The sequence below is a fragment of the Chionomys nivalis genome, chromosome 8 (assembly GCF_950005125.1).
Source record: "Chionomys nivalis chromosome 8, mChiNiv1.1, whole genome shotgun sequence".
Lineage (NCBI taxonomy): Eukaryota > Metazoa > Chordata > Mammalia > Rodentia > Cricetidae > Chionomys > Chionomys nivalis.
The window spans coordinates 78,273,638-78,295,127 of NC_080093.1; the positions used below are offsets into that span (position 1 = coordinate 78,273,638).

The 21,490-nt window shown below is 45.7% G+C and overlaps 1 protein-coding gene across 1 annotated transcript in view; it reads right to left on the bottom strand.

The window, feature by feature from the left end:
• Window positions 1-21,490, bottom strand: part of Tmc5 (transmembrane channel like 5) — an 86,916-nt gene that overhangs the window by 29,303 nt on the left and 36,123 nt on the right. Inside the window, exons 5-9 of the mRNA XM_057778324.1 lie at window positions 19,689-19,778; window positions 10,554-10,653; window positions 8,917-9,004; window positions 5,637-5,885; window positions 2,079-2,230 (exon numbers count right to left, since the gene is read on the bottom strand). Coding sequence (XP_057634307.1) covers window positions 2,079-2,230; window positions 5,637-5,885; window positions 8,917-9,004; window positions 10,554-10,653; window positions 19,689-19,778 — 679 coding nt within the window. The remainder of the gene's footprint in view (window positions 1-2,078; window positions 2,231-5,636; window positions 5,886-8,916; window positions 9,005-10,553; window positions 10,654-19,688; window positions 19,779-21,490) is intronic.

Here is a 21,490-nt window from a genome sequence, read left to right on the forward strand (position 1 = left end):
CATACCTAAGACTATCAGTTTGTATAGAGAGAAGGTCATGGGTTTAGAGGCTTCTGTCAAAGTCTACTTGGCCTTGCTGATCTAGACCCATAACAATGCATCATGATGGGCAGAAGGGCACTGAGCAAATCTGGTCAGCTTGTGACCAGGAAGTAGAAAAGCAAGAGCAGAAGGGGTCAGGGCCCCACAATGTCCTTTGAGATAGGCCCTCAATGACCTTGCAATCTCCCACCTCTCATGTCCTCGATCCAAGTTACAGCAATGGCCTTCTATAATTATGCCAAGGAGAGGCTGCCTCAGAAGAAACCAGCCTTGCTATCTCCTCCTGGAGATGGAGACCGCTTGGTCATTTCCCAGCCTCTCAGACCCAAATAATCACACAGCAACTACATTAATTACAACACTGTTCGGCCAATGACTAAGGCATATTTCTAGCTAGCTGTTACATCTTGAATTAATCCATTTTTATTCATCTGTGTATCTCCATGAGGCTGTGGCTTACTGGGTAAAGTTCTGGCTGGTGTCTTTCTCCTTTGGCAGCTACACAGCATCTCCTTGAGTCTGCCTACTTCTCTCTATATCTCTGTTTGGATTTTCCACCTGGCTTTCCTCTACCTAGCCATTGACCAAAACAACTTTTTTAATAACAATGATAATAAAACATATTCATAGCATACAGAGGGGAATCCCACACCAACCTTCCTCTAGGACTCCTGACCTCCAGACCTGTGAGAGGACAGATTTCTGTTGCCTTAGCCATCCATGCTAGGGTCCTCCCCAGATGAATACAAAGGCTGACGGAGCCCTGTACTCACTTCCCATCTGGACCTTCTCTCCAATCATCCCCCTGCCTCGTCTAGCCTGTAGAATTGCTCGGCTATTGCGTCTGTTTTTTTGACTGACCCCTCAGTTTCTCTAAAGTCACTTGAACACCTATCTTCTTCCATCTGTCTACATTCTACACTGCAAGACAAGTGCTGTAGAATATTAGTTTAAGACGTGTGACATTTGTTTATGCTGTGGAATATTTGTTTAATGATGCAAAGATGTGTTGCATTCCTTTATGTTGCATCTGTTTCACTTTGGGAAGCTGTGTAACTTTGCCTGTCTAAAACACCTGATTGGTCTAATAAAGAGATGAACGGCCAATAGCTAGGCAGAAGGAAGGATAGATGGGGCTGGCAGGAGAGAGAATGAATAGGAAAAATGTGGGAAGAGAAGATCGAGGAACAAGAAAAAGAGGAGAGGATGACATCAGGGGTCAGCCACCCAGCCATACAGCCAGCAATGGAGTAAGAAAGCAAAAAAGGTATATAGAGAAAGATAAAAGCCCAGAGGCAAAAGATAGAAGGGATAATTTAAGTTAAGAAAAGTCGGCAAGAAATAAACCAAGCTAAGGCTGGGCATTCATAAGAAAGAATGACTCTGTGTGATTATTTGGGAGCTGTGTAGCCGGCTCTCGAAGAGCTAACAGTAAAATAACCAACAACAAACAAGGAAGACATGGACAGCATGGCAGAGAAGCTGTCTGCTGGGCTAATGTATTTTTAGAGACAAGGTCTTATTATGTAGCCCAGGCTGGCCTGGAACTCAAAATCCTCCTTCCCCTCTATCCCAAGTGCTAGGGTGACAGGTGGGCACCAGCATATCCAGCTTCTTGGGTTACAGCTTGAGTTTCTAGGAGTTTGTCTAAGATGAGCCTTAGGTGCTAGGGAGATAGTATGGTTGGTAAAGCATCTGCCATCCAAGGACAAGGACAAGTTCAATTCCTAGAACCCATGTAAAAAGTAACCTGGGTATGGTGCTGCACACGTACAATCCCAGCACTGGGGAAGCAGGGACAGATGGCTCCCTGGAACCCATCAGCCGTCAGGCAAGTCTACTTGGAAAGTTCCAAGCTGTAAAGAGACCTTATTTAAATTAAAAATAAATGATAAAAAAAAAACAAGGTAGACAGTGCTCGAGGAAGGATACCCAAAGTTTTCTGCTGACCCCACAAATGTGTACGCATGTACACATACAACTGCACACATGGGCACACACACAAATAAGCCTGAGAAGCAGGTCAGAATCTGTACCTGAAGAGCAGACTGAAGAAGCAGATGACCAGGCAGGCTCCGATGGTGAAGATGTAGGCCAACTGCATGTTGTAAGATGGTCCACCCGTCCCATGCTGAATTGTGGAGTTGGTGTAAAAGCCATAGTACATCACTGTGTCCGTAAAATAGCCCTGACAGGGACAGTAAAGAGATCCAAGTTAAATGGGTTGCTTGAGAAAGGTGAATGGCTATGTATCTCAGAGCCCTCTCTGCAGTTATTCAGACATTCATGGTCACTTCACTTCTTGGTATCCAAGGAGATCAGCTCTCGGGTCGCTGAAGATACTGGCAACAGAGGATAGATGCTCAAGTCCCTTGCATGCAGTGGCCTAGTGTCCACACAGGACCTGTGCCCACCCTCCCGTGTCCTAAATCATCTTGAGATGACATGTTCTATAGATAGACGTTACAATATGTAGATTAGGGAAAAAGACAAAGCCCAGGATTACTTACATGCTTATAGACATGATTCTTAATGTGTTTGTAAATGTGTGTATATATGTGCATGCTCGTGTGCATGTGTGTGTGTTTGTGTGTGTATGTGTGTGTGTGGTGTAAGTGCTAGTGAGAAACAAGTGTTCTGATCTATAACTCTCACCTTATTCACTTAAGACAGGGTCTTCTACTGAACCTGGAGCTTGCTGTTGGGAGGCCATGCTGGCTGACAGAAACCCTCCTATCTCTGTCCATCACTGTGTTTACACCTCAGGTGCACACAGCCGTGTCTGGCTTTGTAGGTGGGGGCTGGGGATCCTAACTCAGATCTTCACGTTCGTGTAGCAAGGGTTCTTATCTCAAGTCCCCTCTCCAGTCCCAAACACAAACTGTAAAACCGTATTTTGCACCTGCAGCTGATTGAATCACCGAGTTTAGACCGTGTGGGTGTGGAAGGGGAGGTGTAGTTTGCTGGGAAGGAGACCCAGGTGCTTTTAAAAAACAAGCTCCTAGAGCTGGAAAGAATTTCCAATCAACCTGATTTCACAGTCGAGGAACCTACTGAGAGCATCTGGACCTGGGGATCAAGCCAAGCATCCTGAAAGCCAGAGTCAGACATGTTCAACCTCTATTATCCACTCAGTATGTTGGCCTCACAAAGCGGTCACAAGGAAGTGGTCAGATGCTTCTAGAAGGCAGGACATGAGTGCCCGTAGAACAGCTGGCGCTGTTCTTTGTCATAAGGGGGAAATGATGTATCATTGTAGACTATTTTTGATTCCCATTGACCCAGGAATTGATCAATAGGCAAATAACAGATACTAGATAAGTTAATAAGCCATAAATACAGGGAAAATGACCTTGTAAAAATACAGGGGAGGCTGGGTGTGCCAGTCTTTTGCATGGTACTTGCACACAATGCACAAAGTCTGAGGTCTGTTTTCCCTGCATGATAAAAAGTAAAACACATAAAAAGTTTAAAAATAAAGGGGATTAGGATTACATTACAAGACTTCTTTCACAACGTTTTGTTTTGTTTTTTTGAGACAGGGTTTCTCTGTGTAGTTTTGGAGCCTGTCCTGGAACTCACTCTATAGACCAGACTGGTTTCAAACTCACAGAGATCGGCCTGACTCTGGCTCCCAAGTGCTGGGATGACAGGCGTGCGCCACCACCGCCTGACTCTTTTTTTTTTTTTAAATATTATTTATTATGTATACAATATTCTGTCTGTATGACTGAAGGCCAGAAGAGGGCGCCAGACCTCTTTACAGATGGTTGTGAGCCACCATGTGGTTGCTGGGAATTGAACTCAGGACCTTTGGAAGAGCAGGCAATGCTCTTAACCACTGAGCCATCTCTCCAGCCCCCCTCTTTTTTTTTTAAACACGCATGTTGAACAGTTTTATCAATCTATGTTCTTCTTAGCATTAATCAGAGTGTACCCACCCTGCTGCCTGTTGAACCATTCAACCTCTACCTTGTGAATGGGCATTGAAGAGGTTTCTGCCCTTAGGGCAGGGCTGTTAAAATTATACTCCAAAGAACCTGCTTTTTGCACCTCTGTGAACTAACATGGTCTTTTATGTGTGTGTGTGTGTATGTGTGTGTTTGTGAAAGAGAGAGAGAAAAACACAGAGAGAGAGAGACAGAGAGAGACTGAAAAAGAATCAAAGAGGAAAACATTTCCAGACATCAGATCATTTTACTCTCAAATTCTCCAACATGCAACTCTGAAAACAAAGAATCTATTTCTATGTGGGTGTCAACATTATCATATTTATCAACTTTCAGAATATTTGGTGATAGAGAGATGACTCAGCAGTTAAGAGCATTTGCTGCTTTTCCAGAGAACCTGAGTTCAGTTCTCAGAACCACACTGGGCAGCTCATGAACACCTGTAACTCTAGCTTCAGAGGACCCGAGGCTCTCTTTGGCCTCTGCAGGTACCCATACACAGGTGAACACACACTCACATGGGCACACACACATATAGACACAACAAAAACATCAAAAACTTTAAGGGATACACCCCAGCTTGGAGAATTAGACTAAAGAAGAAAGGGAAAAATGGACTTTTCTTCCTTTTCTGCTGTAGTAGAGATTATTTTTTATTTATTTATTTATTAAAGATTTCTGCCTCCTCCCCGCCACCGCCTCCCATTTCCTTCCCCCTCCCCCAATCAAGTCCCCCTCCCTCGTCAGCCCGAAGAGCAATCAGGGTTCCCTGCCCTGTGGGAAGTCCAAGGACCACCCACCTCCATCCAGGTCTATTAGGTGAGCATCCAAACTGCCTAGGCTCCCACAAAGCCAGTACGTGCAGTAGGATCAAAAACTCATTGCCATTGTTCTTGAGTTCTCAGCAGTCCTCATTGTCCCCTATGTTCAGCAAGTCCGGTTTTATTCCATGCTTTTTCAGACCCAGGCCAGCTGGCCTTGGTGAGTTCCCAATAGAATATCCCCATTGTCTCAGTGTGTGCATGCACCCCTCACAATCCTGAGTTCCTTGCTCGTGCTCTCTCTCCTTCTGCTCCTGATTTGGACCTTGAGATTTCTGTCCGGTGCTCCAATGTGGGTCTCTGCCTCTGTCTCCTTTCATCGCCTGATGAAGGTTAATATTCAGGAGGATGCCTATATGTTTTTCTTTGGGTTCACCTTCTTATTTAGTTTCTCTAGGATCACGAATTATAGGCTCAATGTAGTAGAGATTTTCCATAATACGACTGATGATATTTTGTAGGAATAATAAAAAACAAAAGGGAGAGACAGATTTCTAACATGAGGTGCCTACCGAGTAATGCTAAGGGAAAGAAGACAAGCAGTAGGCAGCCCGTGAGGAATACTTATCTCTCGTAAGAGACAGAAGGACGGAGTGCCTGGTTCGTGCACAGATGGTTCAAGCAGTGGGTCCTGGGTGAAAGGACCAGCAACACTGGCTCCTGAGCCCTGGAAGCTTCCGCGGCTAGCCTCACAATGTCACGCACTCAGTACTCGAGGAAGACCCAGATTTTCTCCATCAGGCAGAATGGGAGGTCTGAGGAAGCCCGTGGCATTCCCCAGAATTCCATGGCAGTGAACTTCCGCAGAAGACAGAACACTTACCGCCCCTGTGAAGAACTCCAACCCCGTGAAGTGGCGGGTGTTCCTCTCGGCCACGGTGAACTGCGGGATGATGAGGAAGCTGAAGTTCATGACAAATGAGAAGATGTTGAACTTCAAAAGCCACCTCAGGAAGCTGAAATAGGACAGGACGCTGGTTCCAAACTTGCCTCCGATGACCTTGAATGTCTTCTGCCACAAGCTGACATAATCGAGGAGTTCTGAAAGGTTGCTCCTGGTTCTGCGGTAAGCCTGGACAGGGGAGACGAAGAGGAGCCTTGATTCTCAGCAAGTGGCTCCTGAGTGAGTGTTGTCATAGCCAAACAGCCCTGCTCCAAAATCCCTCTTCCCAGCCAGGCAGCTTTGGGGTGTACTTACAGGTGGCTTCCCAGGTTGTGCTATCAATGGCCCAACTGGCCACTAACATCCTACCTTCCTCATGCCCACTTTTTCACTCCCACACCTATGTTGGCCTGTTCAGTCTGAAGGTTCGCTCTTCCCCCATTCCCTTGACCTCACTGTTGTCCCATCTCTTGTTGAGCTCTCCTGTCCTCCATCCCCTTCCACCTCTGACCCTTGACCTTGCTGCTGTCCCGGCCTTGCTGAGCTCATCCCATTTACAATGAGATGCAAATCAGTTTATCCATATGGATGAGCCCCAGAACAGACTAGATTAGAAACTACCAAATGGTACAGCCGTCCCCTTCCAGGTATGTGTGCTGGTCTTTGTCAAATTGACACAAACCTAGATGTATCTGGGAAGTGGAGGCTCCGGCTGGGGAACTGCCTCCCTCAGACTGCCTGTAGCCAGATATGTGAGGGCATTTTCCTGAGTGATGGAAGTGGGAAGGGCTATGTCTCTCCTGAACAGGCGGTCCTGAGCTGTGTAAGAAAGCAGGCTGAGGACGCCATGAGGGATAAACTAGTAAGCAGTAGTCCTCAGTGACTTCTTCAGTTCCTGCCTGAAGGTTCCTGCCTTGACTTCCTAACCCGAAGTCCCTTCATCAGGGACTGGGATTCAGAAGTACAAACCAAATAAACTCTTTCTCCCGGGTTGCTTTTGGTTATGGCGCCTTATCATAACAATAACAATGGAAGGTAAACTAGCTCAGTATACAAAGAAAGGAAATGAAATCGCCATACAGTGCAGTCCCTGCAGCACCACAGCTAAGATCCAGAATTAATCTGGCAGTCCTCAGTGCACGGATGGGTAAAGACAATATATATATATATATATATATATATATATATATATATATATATATATTACAATTATATATCTATTGCACTATATCAACTACAAAGAATGAAATCTTGTCATTTGTTGAAATGTGGACAGAGAACACTATGAAAAATGAGATAATCCAGAAAGACAAATGCTGCGTGTTCCTTCTCATACGGGGAAGAATGTGGAATAGTACTTATTAAAGCCTTGGAAGAACGGAGGGAGGAAGGATAGAGAAGGGCTGGGGTAAAGAAGGAGTGAGTGTGGTGTTTCCCCGTGCGATGACTGTAGCCCACAAAAGCCTAGTACGTATTTTCTAAGCATCCGGGAGAGAGGACATCAAGTGCTGTAGGAGTGGAGTGCATGCTTAGCATGTGTGTGGCCTCCCTCCCCCAGCACCGAGAAAAAAAGGAAAGGGGGCGGAATGAGGGAAGAAAGGGAAGGTGCTAGGAAGGCAAGAAAGGAGAGGTGAGGAAGGAAGAGAAGTGTGGGGCACTGTTCTCTGAGTGTGACATGGCCGTTGCACTCTTAAACTTTCTTAGCAACTGTGAGTACTCAGAGGAGATCTGTGTAAGATTGGACCCATTACTCTCCATGGTAGACAGGAGCAAGGAGCCTGGTTCCTCCCATATGATATACAGGCAGTTAGCAGCTGCCAGGGTAGGGGCTCACACACAAGACAGTTAAGGGTTCCCGAGGAGAGAGAGCAGTGGTGTAGCAGCCTGCCAGTTGCTCGTGCCCTGTAGGTAATTCTATGAATGGCCTTGTCTACGGAGCTGGTTTGTTCCTTGTCTGCAGTGAACAGAAGTTTGCTGTCTCCCCAGAAAAAGTGTACATGACAGAAGATCAGGAGAGGAATATGCTAATTAATCAGACTTGAGCCAGGCAGGCTGTGGTGGTTTGAATGAAAATGGCTCCCCTAGAGCCTGCATGGGACTGACCTGGACCTGGGCCCTCTGCGTATATGTGACAGTTGTTGTATAGCTTGTTTATGCTTTTTGTTTCCGTTTGTTTTTCAAAACAGGGTTTCTCTACGTAGCCTGTCCTGGAACTCACTCTGTAGACCAGGCTGGCCTTGAACTCACAGAGATCCACCTGCCTCCGAGTGCTGGGATTAAAGGCCTGTGCAGCCACTGCCTGGCTGTAGCTTGGTCTTTCTGTGGGATTCCTAACACTGGGAACAAGGGCAGTCTCTAAGTCTCTTGCTGGCCTTTGGGACCTTGTTCCTCATACGAGGTTGTCTTGCCCAGCCTTAATATAAGGGGGTGTATTTAGTCTAACTGCAACTCGATATGCCATGTTTTACTGATCTCCATGGGAGGCCTGCCCTTTTCTGAATTAGGAACAGAGAAGGAGTGGATTGGGGGTAGGGAGTATAAAGGTGAGGGGAGCAGGCATTGGGAGAAGAGGAGGGAGGGGAATCTGTAGGATGTAAAATAAATAAATAAATTTTAAATAATAAAAAATAGAAATAGGCAAAAAAAATTAATTAAAAAAAAAAAGAAAGAAAGAAAATGGCTCCCTTAGGCTCATATGGAGCGGCACCATTAGGAGGTGTGGTCTTGCTGGAGCAGGTACAGTTTTGTTGGAGGAAGTGTGTCACTAGGGGGTGGACTTTGATGCTCAAGCCAAGAGAACCAGATGTGGAACTCTCAGCTCCTCCCAACACCATGCCTGCCTATATGTGGTCATGCTTCCCACCATGATGACAATGGACTCAACCTCTCAGCTTTACACCAGCCCCAACTAAATGCTTTCTTTCTAAGAGCGGCCGTGCATGGTGTGGTGTCTCTTCACAGCAACAGAAGTCCTAAGACAAGCTGTATGGACGTATGAAAGTAGCACGCTTTACAACAGTAACATGTAAATTGTATGTTAATTTGTATGAAAAACACCAAACTCATTTGTCTAAAATCAGGTCTGACTATGTAACCCTGGATGACCTGGAAGTCACTGTGAAGACCAGGCTGACCTCAAACTCACAGAGACCTAGCTGCCTCTGCCTCCCAAGTGCTGGGATTAAAGGCTTGAAAACAATGTTTTTAGAAGTTGACTTACCAGGGATAGGGAGCTCAGACACTGAGCACAGCAGTTGATCTCCAGGGCACCATGGCGCTGTTTACTCTTCTCTTTGTCAACTATTTTTCTGTAGAAAGTAAAAGATGTCAATCTTGTCATTCATTTCTGCAAAAATCTAGCCACTGCTGGGCACAGAGGCCCCTGCTTGTAATCCCAGACTCTCAGCAGCCAGAGCAGCATCACTTGATCCTAGACCTGAACGGCTATAGTGCTGGAATTACACAGTGGTCCCTGGATCAGGTTTTGTATGGGTTCTGGTGATATAAATTTGGTCCTCACGCTTGCGTGGCAATTATTTTCCAACTGAGCTTTCTCCCCAGCTGTTTCTGGTTTGTTTAGCAGTTTTTAAATTTAGAGTGGTTTGAAGCTTACAGTAAGCTTTTAGGCTACGTAGAGTGTTCCCACATACCTCTTGCAGGTTCCCTTGTCAACTCTTAACTTGCCATGGTAGATGCCATGGTAGGTGTGGTAGTTTGAATGAGATGTTCCCCAGAGTCCGCGGGGCGGGGAAGGTGGGCATTTGAACATTTGGATACTCTTTGGGAAGTGCGGCTTTGCTGAACGAAGTCCATCACCATGGTTGGGCTCTGAGGTTTCCAAGACTCAGGCTATTCTCAGTTCTCTCTCTCTGCTTTCTTGCGGCTTCTTGTGGTTCAAGAAGTGAGCCATCAGCCACTGTTCCAGCCACCACACCTTCCCTCTGCCATCATGACTCTGACCCTCTAGAACCACGATCCCAAATGAGTAGCCTGGCCATGGTGTTTCATCACGGCAGTAGAAAAAGAACTAAGGTAGTCGGTTTGTCAAGATGGAGCCAGCATGTGTGTGTCCTGGTACCTAAATGCAGGTGTGTGCTGTGGAGTTTCCCGTTTCTCCTTCCTGCCTGCCCAGGCACTACACATTACATGTCCCCTAGACTCCTCCCCTCTGTGTCGGGTTCCCAATCTTTCCTTGCATTTGGTGACATGAAGGCATTTGAGTCAGTTTTCAGAGGATTTGCCTGATGCGTCCCTCTGGTTAGAATGGGGTCTGGGCTTTGAGAGAGGGGATCACAGAGGAGATGGCCCTTCTCAGAACATGCCTTATCTTTGGAGAAGCTGACTTAAGCTAGAACCTGGCTCAGGAAGTGGTTACTAGACCTCACTGGAGACTTGCTTTTCTCCAGATAACTCTCTTGAAAAGCAGTTATAGACCAGGATGCATATGTCCTCTGCGGAGACAGATCACACCCCAGCCCTTAGCGAGCTGTGCATGGCTAGACATGTGCCTATTAACCCCAGGATGCAGGAAGTGGAGGCAGGAGGATCAGGAGTGCAGGACAATCTTTGGTTATACAGCAAGTTCAAGACCAGCCTGGTCCCTAGAGCCTGTATCAACCAAGAGCAAAAAACTGGGAGTGACACGCACCTTTATCCAGTACTTTAAAAGCTAATGCAGGAGAATCCTGAATTTGAGGCCAGATAAAGCTATGTAAGAAACAGTGGGGAAGGGGCGATTTCCACCCTGTAAAGGTTGCTCTTACAGAAGATCTGTCTCCTGTCTTATTCATTTCTTATCTTTTTGGGCTGGGACAAAAGCTGCAGACTGAGTCTCCCAGGTAAGAACAGAGGCCTTACCTAAGCTCCCTCTTCTCTTCCATGGTCCTTGGCTGGTTTCTGATGGTTTTGATTCTGTCCCTAGATGTCATGGGAACCAGGGATGCAATTAGTTTTTGTCCTGCAGAAGAAAATGAACAGAGCTCCATTTCTTATTTCTTTAACACAGTCTTCACATTTTAACAGATGACACCGGGGTGAGACTTGGCAGTGCACGCCTATAATCCTAAAACTGGGAAGCTAGCGGCAGAAGGACAGAAAGTTCAGAGCTAGCCTGAGCTAGGTAGTGAGTTCAAGGTCACTCTGGGTGCCGTGGTTTGAGTGAGATCTTCCCTATAGTTTATGCATTTGAAGGTTCGTTCCCCAGTTGGTGGCACTGTCTGGGGAGGCTTAGGAAGTGTGGCCTTGTTGGAGGAAGTGCACCATAGGGAGGTGGGGGGGGGCAGGCTTTGAGAACTTAAGACTTGAACCATCCTCAGCTCCTTCCTACTCTCTACTTCCTGCTCTCAGGTTAAGATGTGAGCACTCAGCTTCCTGTCCAGTTGTTATGCCCATTTTTACTGTCATGCTTCCCCGCTAGGGCTGACTCTTAACCCCGGGGAACTGTGATCCTGAATAAAGGCCATCTTCTCTATCTTCTCTATGCTGCCTTTGTCATGGTGTTGATCACAGCGACAGACATAACTAATATGCCATGGTACTCAGTGAGAGCCTGTCTCACCCCCCATAAATAAGTTAATCAATTACAGTATTGAAACGAGAGCATGTTTTATTTGGAGACAGACTTTTGCTCTATAGCCCAGGAGGACCTGGCCTGCTGGGTTTCATTCCCTCAGTCTCCCGGCGTTGAACAATTGACGCACAGCACCATATAGACTGATATAGGAGATAGCATCGACTCAGGGATTTCTGGGATCACAAATGGGGTCTATCACAGGGGTGCACACCTTTAATCCCAGCACTGAGGAGGCAGAGGCAGGTGGCTCCCTGTAAATTCAAGGCAAGCCTGGTCTACACAATGACATCTAGATCAGTTAGAGCTACATAGTGGGACCTGTCTCAAAATCCAAAACCACAGATGGAAGTGACCAGAAGGCATATGTGTGTGTGTGCAAGCGCACGCGCTCACATGCGTACTCAAAATCAAAGCAAACATTTAGATCATTCTAATCCAATACTTCTGTTTTTCCCCAAGACCAAACAATCAAACAACCCACCCACCCCCCGGGAAAAAAAAAACAAAACACTACTGAGCAAAGCAACAGATCTTGGCTGCTTTGTGTCTCATGTGTGCATGTTCTACATGGTTTCCTTTGCCTCCGAAATCCAGGCGTGAGCGTCTTTTCCTCGGTCCCTCACAATTACCATGGCCCTTAACTCTTCCATCGCCCTCTGGCTCAGAGTCATGTTTTCAGCCATGTGGCCGAGTTGTTGGTCTCAAGCCTCCAAGTCACCCCTTCTGTTAATAAACTGAACGATTCAGATAACGCCCTTCTTCCTTCACAAGGCCTGAACTTCCTCTGTAAACACCATCTCCGGGTACACAGGACAGGTCCCAGTGAGTCTAAGCCAATCCAGTGACCTTTTCCTCTTTGCAGGGGACATAGACAGAAGGCGTGTCACGTTCTGTTGGCCAAACAATTTCTTGGAAAGGATTTCCTCTTTCTATACAAAAATGGGCAAGCAAAAGCCAGCCCCACCTTTCTTCCTTTGGATAGTGTGTGTGCTGGTGTAGCCCCGAGTTGTTGTGACCATCTGATAACAGTGGCTGGGACTGGCTGGCTGAATGTCCTGCTAAGGGGCAGGTGGGGGCTGCTCCTCAGGCTGAGACTCAACATGGAGCCAGAAAGCCTGAGAGGCAGCCCTGGGTTCACGGAGGTGAAAGGGGGCATCCTCAAAGGGCAACAACTCACCCTGCCAAAGAGGGCGAGCTTTTGTCTTCCCTGTACAGGACAGGCAAGACAGAAGGGAAAGGGGAGACACAAGGCAGAGAGGCAGGGGAAGGGCAGGCAGTGTGAGCTAGGATGCTCTGACCATTGGTAAAGGGTTGGGTGTGGGTACATTTCCACTTTTCCTAGAAATTACTGGCCCAGGCTAGCTAGACTATACCTAGAATGAATCTAATCTATCTATCTATCTATCTATCTATCTATCTATCTATCTATCTATCTATCTATCTATCTATCTACTCTATCTAATATATATATATAATTTTATATAAGCTCTCATGAAACTCAGGCTGGTGTCAAATTCCATGCACAGCTTAGGATGACCATGAACTTTTGATCTCCATTCCTCCACCTCATAAGTAATAAGTACCAGGACCACGGACGTATACCACCATGCCCTGTGCTGGGGATGGAGTCCAGTGATTTGGAAACTCTAGGTAAACACTCTACCAACTGAGCCACAGCCCCAGGCCTACATCCGGAGTATTATGGACTAAAAGAGAAAGGGCATTTCTGTTGGCCTCAAGAGATCAGAGACTGGAAGATCTCTGCTAAGATCCGGGCTCAGGATGAACTGAGCTATGAGGCAGCGACTTTTTGTGAGCCCCAGTCTACGCGTTAAGCCTGCCTCAAAGGTGCAGAGCATGAGAAACACATAGCTAAATTCAATGCCTAACAAAACTAAACTTGATGGCTAAACTTCGGGCACAAGAGATAAGGTTGTCTGGAAAAGAAGCTGTCAGTAAGTAGGTCTCAAGTGACACTTTTCTCCATTCTCTGTGTCCTTTAGTTGACTGACTGTACCCTTGAAAATTACTTGATACCTTAAACTTCTTTTTAAAGTCTGGAGAAATGGCTTAGTGGGTAAAGTGCTTGCCACAGGAGCGTGAGTACCTGGCTTCGGATCCCCAGTACCCATGCAAACAGCTGGGCACATGCTGGTCAGTGGTGACACAGGCCTTTAATCCCAGCACTCGGAAGGCAGAGATAGGTAGATCTCTGTGAGTTCAAGGCCAGCCTGGTCTACAAGAGCTAGTTCCAGGATAGGCTCCAAAGCTACAGAGAAACCCTGTCTCAGAAATCAAATCAAATCAAACCAAACCAAGCAAACAAACAAAAGAAACAGCTGTCCACAGCACCACACACTCATCGTCCCAGAGACGGGGAATCAGGCACAGAGGGAGCTGTGGCGTTGACCAGCTAGCCAGTCTAGCTGACTCCAGGGGCTGAAGATTCAGTCAAAGGCCTTGCCTCAAAAACTAAAGTGCAGAGGCCAACACAAGATGTCTCAGCATGAGAAAGCCCTTGCTGTGAAAGTCTGATGTCCTCAGTTCAAACCGCAGAACCCGGACCCCAGGGAACAGTAGGAGAGAACTGACTTCATGAAGCTGTCCTCTGACCTCCACGCGTGCACTATGCTAAGTATGCATGCATATGTACAGGCACACATACACACATGCACACACACACATGCACACACACACATACCACACCACACCACACCGTTTAACAACAGTAACCTGCATACAACTTTAAAGCTACTTCCGTAACTGTTCCTGAGCATCCCATACCTTGAACAGTTTCATGGAAAGTACAGGTTTCATCTATGCCCAGGCACTCCGGGCCATAATGGATCTGAGAAATTGATTCATTCAGAGATGAAAACCTCAACAGCCGGTTGTTCCTTCTGTCCTTCCCATTGCTGAGGATCTGACAGTCTATGGTATCCACCACTGAGGAGGGAACCATGCTGAGGGTGGGGTTTGCTGATGGCTTTCTTAGAAAAATCTGATTTGAGGCGGGATGTCTTTGGACCCCCGATGGAACATTCTCCACTTCTATTATGATATCATTTGCTTGGTCGTTGGGCAGCATTTCTGGCCTCTGACGAGTCGTGTTCTTCACAGGACTGGCCATCAAAGGCCTCACAAGCACTCACACTGTCATGGTCGGGCTCCCCAGGGAAGCGTGGTGACATTGGAGAGAGGACGCCCCATTCACAAGGAGCTCCCCACAAATTACAACATGACCCCTGCTTCTGTCCCTTGAGGGGGCTCCTCAGGAGGAGGCGTGTCGCCCTACAGAGAATTCTGCCTTGGTAGCTAAGCGAGAAATTATAAACAGAACCCTTCATTAAAGACAATGGGGTTCTAGAAACAGAAGGTGGGGAGTCTTCTCGATGACTTGGCGTCCCGGGACAAGGTTTTCTCAATTTTACACTCATCCTTTGACATGCACGTGTTGGGGCAATGAGAAGGCTCCGTGAGTAAAGGTGCTTGCTGCCAGGCCTAACGACCTATGTTTATTCCCCACACGGTGGAGGGACAGAACTGATCTCTGCGAGTTTTCCTTGATTTCCACACAAGATACTGCACACTAATAACTAAATTTATTTCTGTATAGACCCAGGTGAGTTCATAACATCATCATTTCCCTTGGCCGCCTCAGGTCTGCTGCCTTCTAATGCCCTTCCTCCCCACGCTGTCAGAAGCCTCAGCTCCGGTTCAGACACAGGTCTCAGTTGAGATTCTCCCAGCTTCCTCTGTAGTTACAGGTGGCCCTGTGACCCAGTTTTAGCCAACTGAGAAAGCAACTTTTTGGACCGAGTTTTAAGAAGAGTTGATTTGCTTGGCTTTTGTTCTTTCCCACTCTTCTGCCTTTGTGCCTTCTTGTGTTGAGAACAATTAGGTTGACATTCATCTGCTAAGGATGAGGGACAGAGGGAGGCTGACTATCATGGGATAGCTTCTCTATTGAACTGCCCTCTCCAATCTTCCTGCTCCTTGAAAAAAAAAATTCTTTGTCACTAAACCATTGTTCTGTCTCAGTGCCAGAGATGTGAACAGAGTCACTGTACAGACCTGAATTCCATGTAACCTGGACCAATTTGCTCATTTTCTGGTGGGCCAAACTGAGGGCAGAGAGATGAATTGACACACGTGGTCCACTGACTCCTATTTAATGTCAGAACTGGACAAGAGCTACCCATCTCCTCCCCCACAGTGGTCAGCAGTGTCACCCAGACCTGCCTTAACCAAGGGGAGATACTTTATAGAGTAGGCAATTCAGTTTCCACAACTACCCATTTCATAGCTAGAAAAACTGAGGCTCAACGGGGAGGATTTTGCCTAAGGCTAAGATGTCATCAAGGAAAGGAGAGATTGCATGTTTCACCTTTGCCCCCTCCTGGAACAGGTGCTAATGTGTGTTCATTCATCACTCATTCATAAATTAGTAAGTAGTTACTAGTGCTTGCTCTGTGCCAGGGAGTTCCTGGGGTATTACCAGAACCCATAAGGGTGACACATTATTAATTGATACATGATTTGAAAATCAGAAAGCAGGGAGATTAAAGGCTGTGTGTTCTATTTCTTTACCCCCCCTCCTCCACCTCTGAGGATCTTTTCTTCCACCCTCATGCTGGCTGGACAGAGCAGTCTCATGGTGGCCATGGCATTCTTTCCCCAGTAGTTTAAGCCATCTCTGCTTTACTGAGACCATCTGGTCAGGCTGTAGTATCAACCTCTTGTAAAAGTTTTACACTAGCTTGAGAAAGTTCTGGAAGGACGAGCCTGAAGGCTGCGCATAGGATATGGCATTGGCAGAGAAAAATAGCCTTAAGTTGCAGTGTGTGTGTGTGTGTGTGTGGCGGGGGGGGGGTGTCCCTCAGGAACCCATCTGTTTGCTCCTCTTTCTTCATAGGCTTGCCTTTTCCGTTGCATTCCCTGATGTGTCTCTGGCCACTTCCATGGGGCTTATTGGTCTCTGTTGCCAAGAAAAACCTTCATTGCCACACATGAGGACATTTTGAGTTTCCTAATACTTCAAAGCCTTCAATCTTCCAGGAGAGATGGTTCAATGTGTGTGTGTGTGCAGGTAAACTTGAAGACTTGAATTCAAATCCCAATACTCATATAAATGCTAAGTACACTTGCATCCTGTAGTTCTAAGGCTTAGGAGGAAGACACAGGATCTAGGAATCCCCCAAACTCTCTTGTATGAGGCCAGGGAAGATGCCTCAGCAGTTAAAGTGGCTTTTGGCCAACCTTGATGACCTGAGTTCAGTCTTGGGCACAACAATGTAGAAGGAGAGGGTCAACTCTTCCGAGTTTATCCTCTGACCTCCATTCATGTAATATGACACACACACACACAAAATAAATAAATAAATAAATAAACAAAAACATTATTATTTATTTTTGAGACAAGGTCTCAATATGTTGCTCTGGTTAGGCTGGAACTTGCTATGTAGACTAGGCTGGGTTTGAACTCACAGAGATACATCTGCCTCTTCCTTCAAAGTACTGGGATTAAAGGTGTATGCAGCAACATCTGGCCAAAACGTAATTTTAAGGGAATGGGGAGCTTTGCCTCAATATGTAAGTTGAAGCAATAGAGGAAGATATCAATTCCTTGACACACATACACATACACCACATTCAAACACTCATACACATATTCACACCATATATACAAACATACACAAATAAGAAAGCAAGACTTTCTGTCTGTCTCTGGTCTACACACTCCCACATTTCAACATTGCACAAGCTGCTTTATTATTTCACAGTTTTTTAATCAGTGGACTTTGTCACTAGAAACCCAAACACTGGCCATGAGACAGGTGACCCAATCTGTCTCGTATGATAAAATTATTGATTCACATATTGGAATGTGATTCTCATAGCACTGGGCAGCTAGGGAGAAAGAAAAGCCTTCTAACAGATAGCTATGCTGAGGGGCATCTGTGGGTCTGATCCTAATGTTGTCTATAATGGCCAAGTTCCAAGAGAGGCTGAGTGCTACAAACCACAGTACTATACAGTAATTGCTCAGCCATCTTTTCACGAATGACTTGGCAGAGCCAAAGGCTTTGGTGAAGGTTAGACCAAATTTGGGGATTATTCCTTTGTGAATAAAGTGACTGTTTTTCCTGTAGATTTTCGTTGTAGCTGACTCCCCTTCTGTTACATATTTGGGAATTAATTCCCATAGTTCAGAATTGTTTGATCATTTACTAATTACTATCTTCCTATGCTTTTGGGGTTTACTGATCACATTCCCCTAGCTACATGTGAAAAAAGTTTCCCACTGCCAGGCCTTGTTCCTCTTTCCTAGGTAAATGAGGAGATCTGCCTTCCTGCAGTTATCTTTATCAGAGGCATTTGGTCAGTGTTGAGGATCTAGACCAGGGCATTTCATTTAAGATATTCACAGATATCCAAGGACACAGAATTACTACTTCCCCAAAGCTGCTGGTTCATGGTTCCTCAGATAGATAAACAAATAAGTTTTACCTCACTCAAGGAATACAATGGTACAAAACTAACCTTACATTAAAAAATTCCTAACTCCTTACATTCACCGTCATCTCAGTTTATTGATGATTTTAGTTCAGGAAACTTACTGCTTGTGTTTTACTCTCAAGGACAGCAGAAGAGATAACTGACCGCTTAACTGCAACCCTGAGAAAGACTTCTTTCCTGATGGTGCCACAGACCCACACCGCCCAGGATCAGAATGGCTGATAACAACACACCCCAGAGGTATGTTATTAGAACAATTTAGAGGCCTGGGTCTCCTCTTTGTTTGTTCCACTTGTAGCAATAAGTTTAAACTCCAGACCTAGGCCCATAGAAATTGCAGCATCTGATAAAAGTGCTATCAGATCAGATCAGGAGCCATTAGCTTCCCTCGACTGTTTACATAGGTTTCCTGATTACCCAATATCCCCTATGCATGTTGGGAGGGAAAAAAAGTGTGCTGATTTAAAAATCTATCAATGCCCTATTCATAATTTTGCTGAAAATAAACCTTTTAGCTCCTTATTTAACCACCTAAAAATGTAGTGTGGTGCTCTAACCTCCCCCTCTAGAATTCCCTGATGATTTAATTCCTCTCTTAACTGAGTTTCTCCATTGAGGATTTCACTGGACATGCACTAAGCCACTCCCACGTTTGAGCTGACAGTCATGAATCTGTGTGTGTGTGTGTGTGTGTGCATGAAAACTCTTATTTTTATGGCAAGACAAAATTCCCAGCACTGGAACCTGAGAGGGCTAAGGAATTGCTGGTTATAAGGGTATGTATTACTGGGAATGTTTGTAACAAGGGGAATAAGTAGGAGGCAAAGAAAAATAAAGAAATATGAATATAAAAAACAAGTTGTGAGTAATTTTCTTATCCCTCAGATTTTATCTCCCTTTGCGTATTGCTGCATCTTTATTTGAACCCTAAGAGAAATTCCTAAGGTTCCCATTAGCTGAGCCAAGCAAATGTGAGAGATGGATGAGTACTAGCCCAGTAGACCCAGCCTTGGCTTCAGACTCCAAGGCCATGGTTCCTGTAGTCGGAAAACTGTCCAACAAAGATCTCTAACGTACCTACTATGTACCAGGCACTATAGGAGGAGGTGGAAGCTATTACGACTTCCAGTTCTTAGGTTTTCCTACACCCTTTCTCCATAAACCAGTAAATTCCCATGTATGCGCCTGTGTGTATATGGAGCACTCACCGGTGTGAGTGGGCATGTGTGAAGGCCAGAGGCTGATGCCATCATGTCTTTCTCTCTGTTGCTCTCCATCTTATTTCTTGAGGCATGATCTCTCAACTGAACCTGAAGTCTGTCATTTTGGGTAGACTAGTTACCAAGTAAGTTCCCAGGATCCAACTGTCTCTGCTCCACAGCACAGTGCTGAGTCCCAGACACTTGCATTGTAGCCAGCTTGTGTGTGTGTGTGTGTGTGTGTGTGTGTGTGTGAGAGAGAGAGAGAGAGAGAGAGAGAGAGAGAGAGAGAGAGAGAGAGTTCTTGGGACCAACTCAAGTCTTTCCTGCAACATAGCAGGCCTTACCCACCGGGCCATTTCCTCAGGCCAGAACCAGAAGATTCCAAATGAAGATACCTTGATACTTAGCTGGGAAATATACATTGTCTAACAGGAAACTAAGAGCTGGGACTGTGGTCCAAAGATAAAGTGTGTGCTTACCACTCACAAGACCCCAGGTTTATCCCCACAGCAAAGAAAGAAGGCGGGGAGGGAGAGATGAAACAAGAAAGCAGGGAGAAAACTCTTAGGATAAATGAAGCATGAGTAACCCATTAGAAGACCAACGGCCTTGAGGAAATGATTGTACCCAGTACCTGGGTTGCCTTGAACCCAGTCCTTACCCAGGGCTGACGTTTCAGTGATGACTCATAAGGCTTACCTTGGGGTGACATGTGCCAGTCACGCTCACATAGCAGCAGGTTTCCATCTGCACAGATAGGGCTGCTTCCTCTCTCATAAGCAGAATTCACTAGAATGAGAAGGGGAACATGGCCAATTAGTCCTTCTACACTGGACACTAAGGAACACATGATGGCTGAATGTGCCCACAGTGGCTGGGAAGGGTGACCCATGTTAAGACTTGTCTTTGAGGTCCTACGAGATCCAAGGTTAAGAACTTGGGTAGAAAATACACAGATCATGCAGTTAAAACTAGTTAGGGGCTGGAGAGATGGCTCAGTGGTTAAGAGCATTGGCTACTCCTCCAGAGGACCTGGGTCTATTTTCCAGCATCCCAGAAGGCATATGGCAGCTCACAACCACCTGTAAACTCCAAGAGGGGATTTGGTGCTCCCTTTTGCCCTCTGAGGGCACTGCACATATGTGGTAAACAGACATACATGCCAGCAAAACACACACACACATACACACATATATATACGTATATGTGTGTATGTATATATATGTGTGTGTATATATATACATATATATTTATATATATACCAAAAATTTTTTGAAACAAATACTTGTGATCCAGCACAAAAACAGGCTGTGTAACTGAGAACACACGTCAAAAACTCTACTTCACATAGACTTAAGTTCATGTTCTTACATTTTAAATCTGTCTCGCTTTATAACTGATTATACTTGTTAATAAGTTACAAATCACATTGAAGACGCTTGTAAAAGTGAGCACAAGGTTTCCTTGAAGCTGTAATGTTTTGTGACCGCACATGGAGTAAGCTTAGCCTGGTTTTCCTGCGGGACAGAGTTCACTCTCTGCATCTGTGTGGCAGTATCGCATTCCAATGTATGTTTATGCAACCCGTATTAAAGACGAAAGCAAAAAGCAGAGAATGCAGGGCACTTTGGAAGGGGACACTGTCGAAGGTTCTAGACCTTCTTGCTTGGGAGTAGTTCTCAGCAGCCAGACAGACAGACATGGAGGAAGCAGGAAAACAGGACTACAGAATGATAAAATAAATAAATAAATAAAAGCCCCAAAGGCAAAATGTAGACAAATAGAAACAGGTTAAATTAAGTTATAAGAACTAGTGGGACGAGCCTAAGCTAAGGCTGAGCATTCATAATTAATAACAACTCTCCGTGTCTTTATTTAGGAACTGGTTGGCGGCCCAAAGAAAATGCCAATTACAGATCTCTATGAATTCCAGGTCAGCCTGGTCTACAAAGTGGGTTCCAGGACAGCCAGAGCTACATAGTAAGATCCTGTCTCAAAGCAAGCAAGCAAACAACAACCAAATACCAAATTAAAAAACAAGCCTCTAGGTTTGGGGATTTGTTTGTTATGGAATATTCCTGTCAGAAAAGGTAGCAGATAAGCTCATCACAGTTATTAATTCAGTTAGCATCCTCCCAAATCTACCGTTTGCAGGCTCCATTCACTAGGAAAATCACCGAGAGCCATGCATGACACTCAGATGATTCAAGTTCTTCAGAAGTGAACGGTTTACCACAACGGAGGGACACTAGGAAGGGGTTGGCTGGGGCCAGGACCTTTGTCCTCTAGAGGAGCCCAGAGTTGGAAGCCACGGTTGACAGTTTTTCTTTTCATTTTAATGTGTGTGTGTGTGTGTATGTTGTGTGTGTGTATGAGAAGAAGCTCAGAGACTGATATCACATGTCTTCCTCAATCACTTCTCCACCTTATTCTTTGAGACTGGGTCTCGTTGAGCTTGGCGTTCCTCTATTCAGCTAGCCTGGCTAGCTGCGGCACTCGAG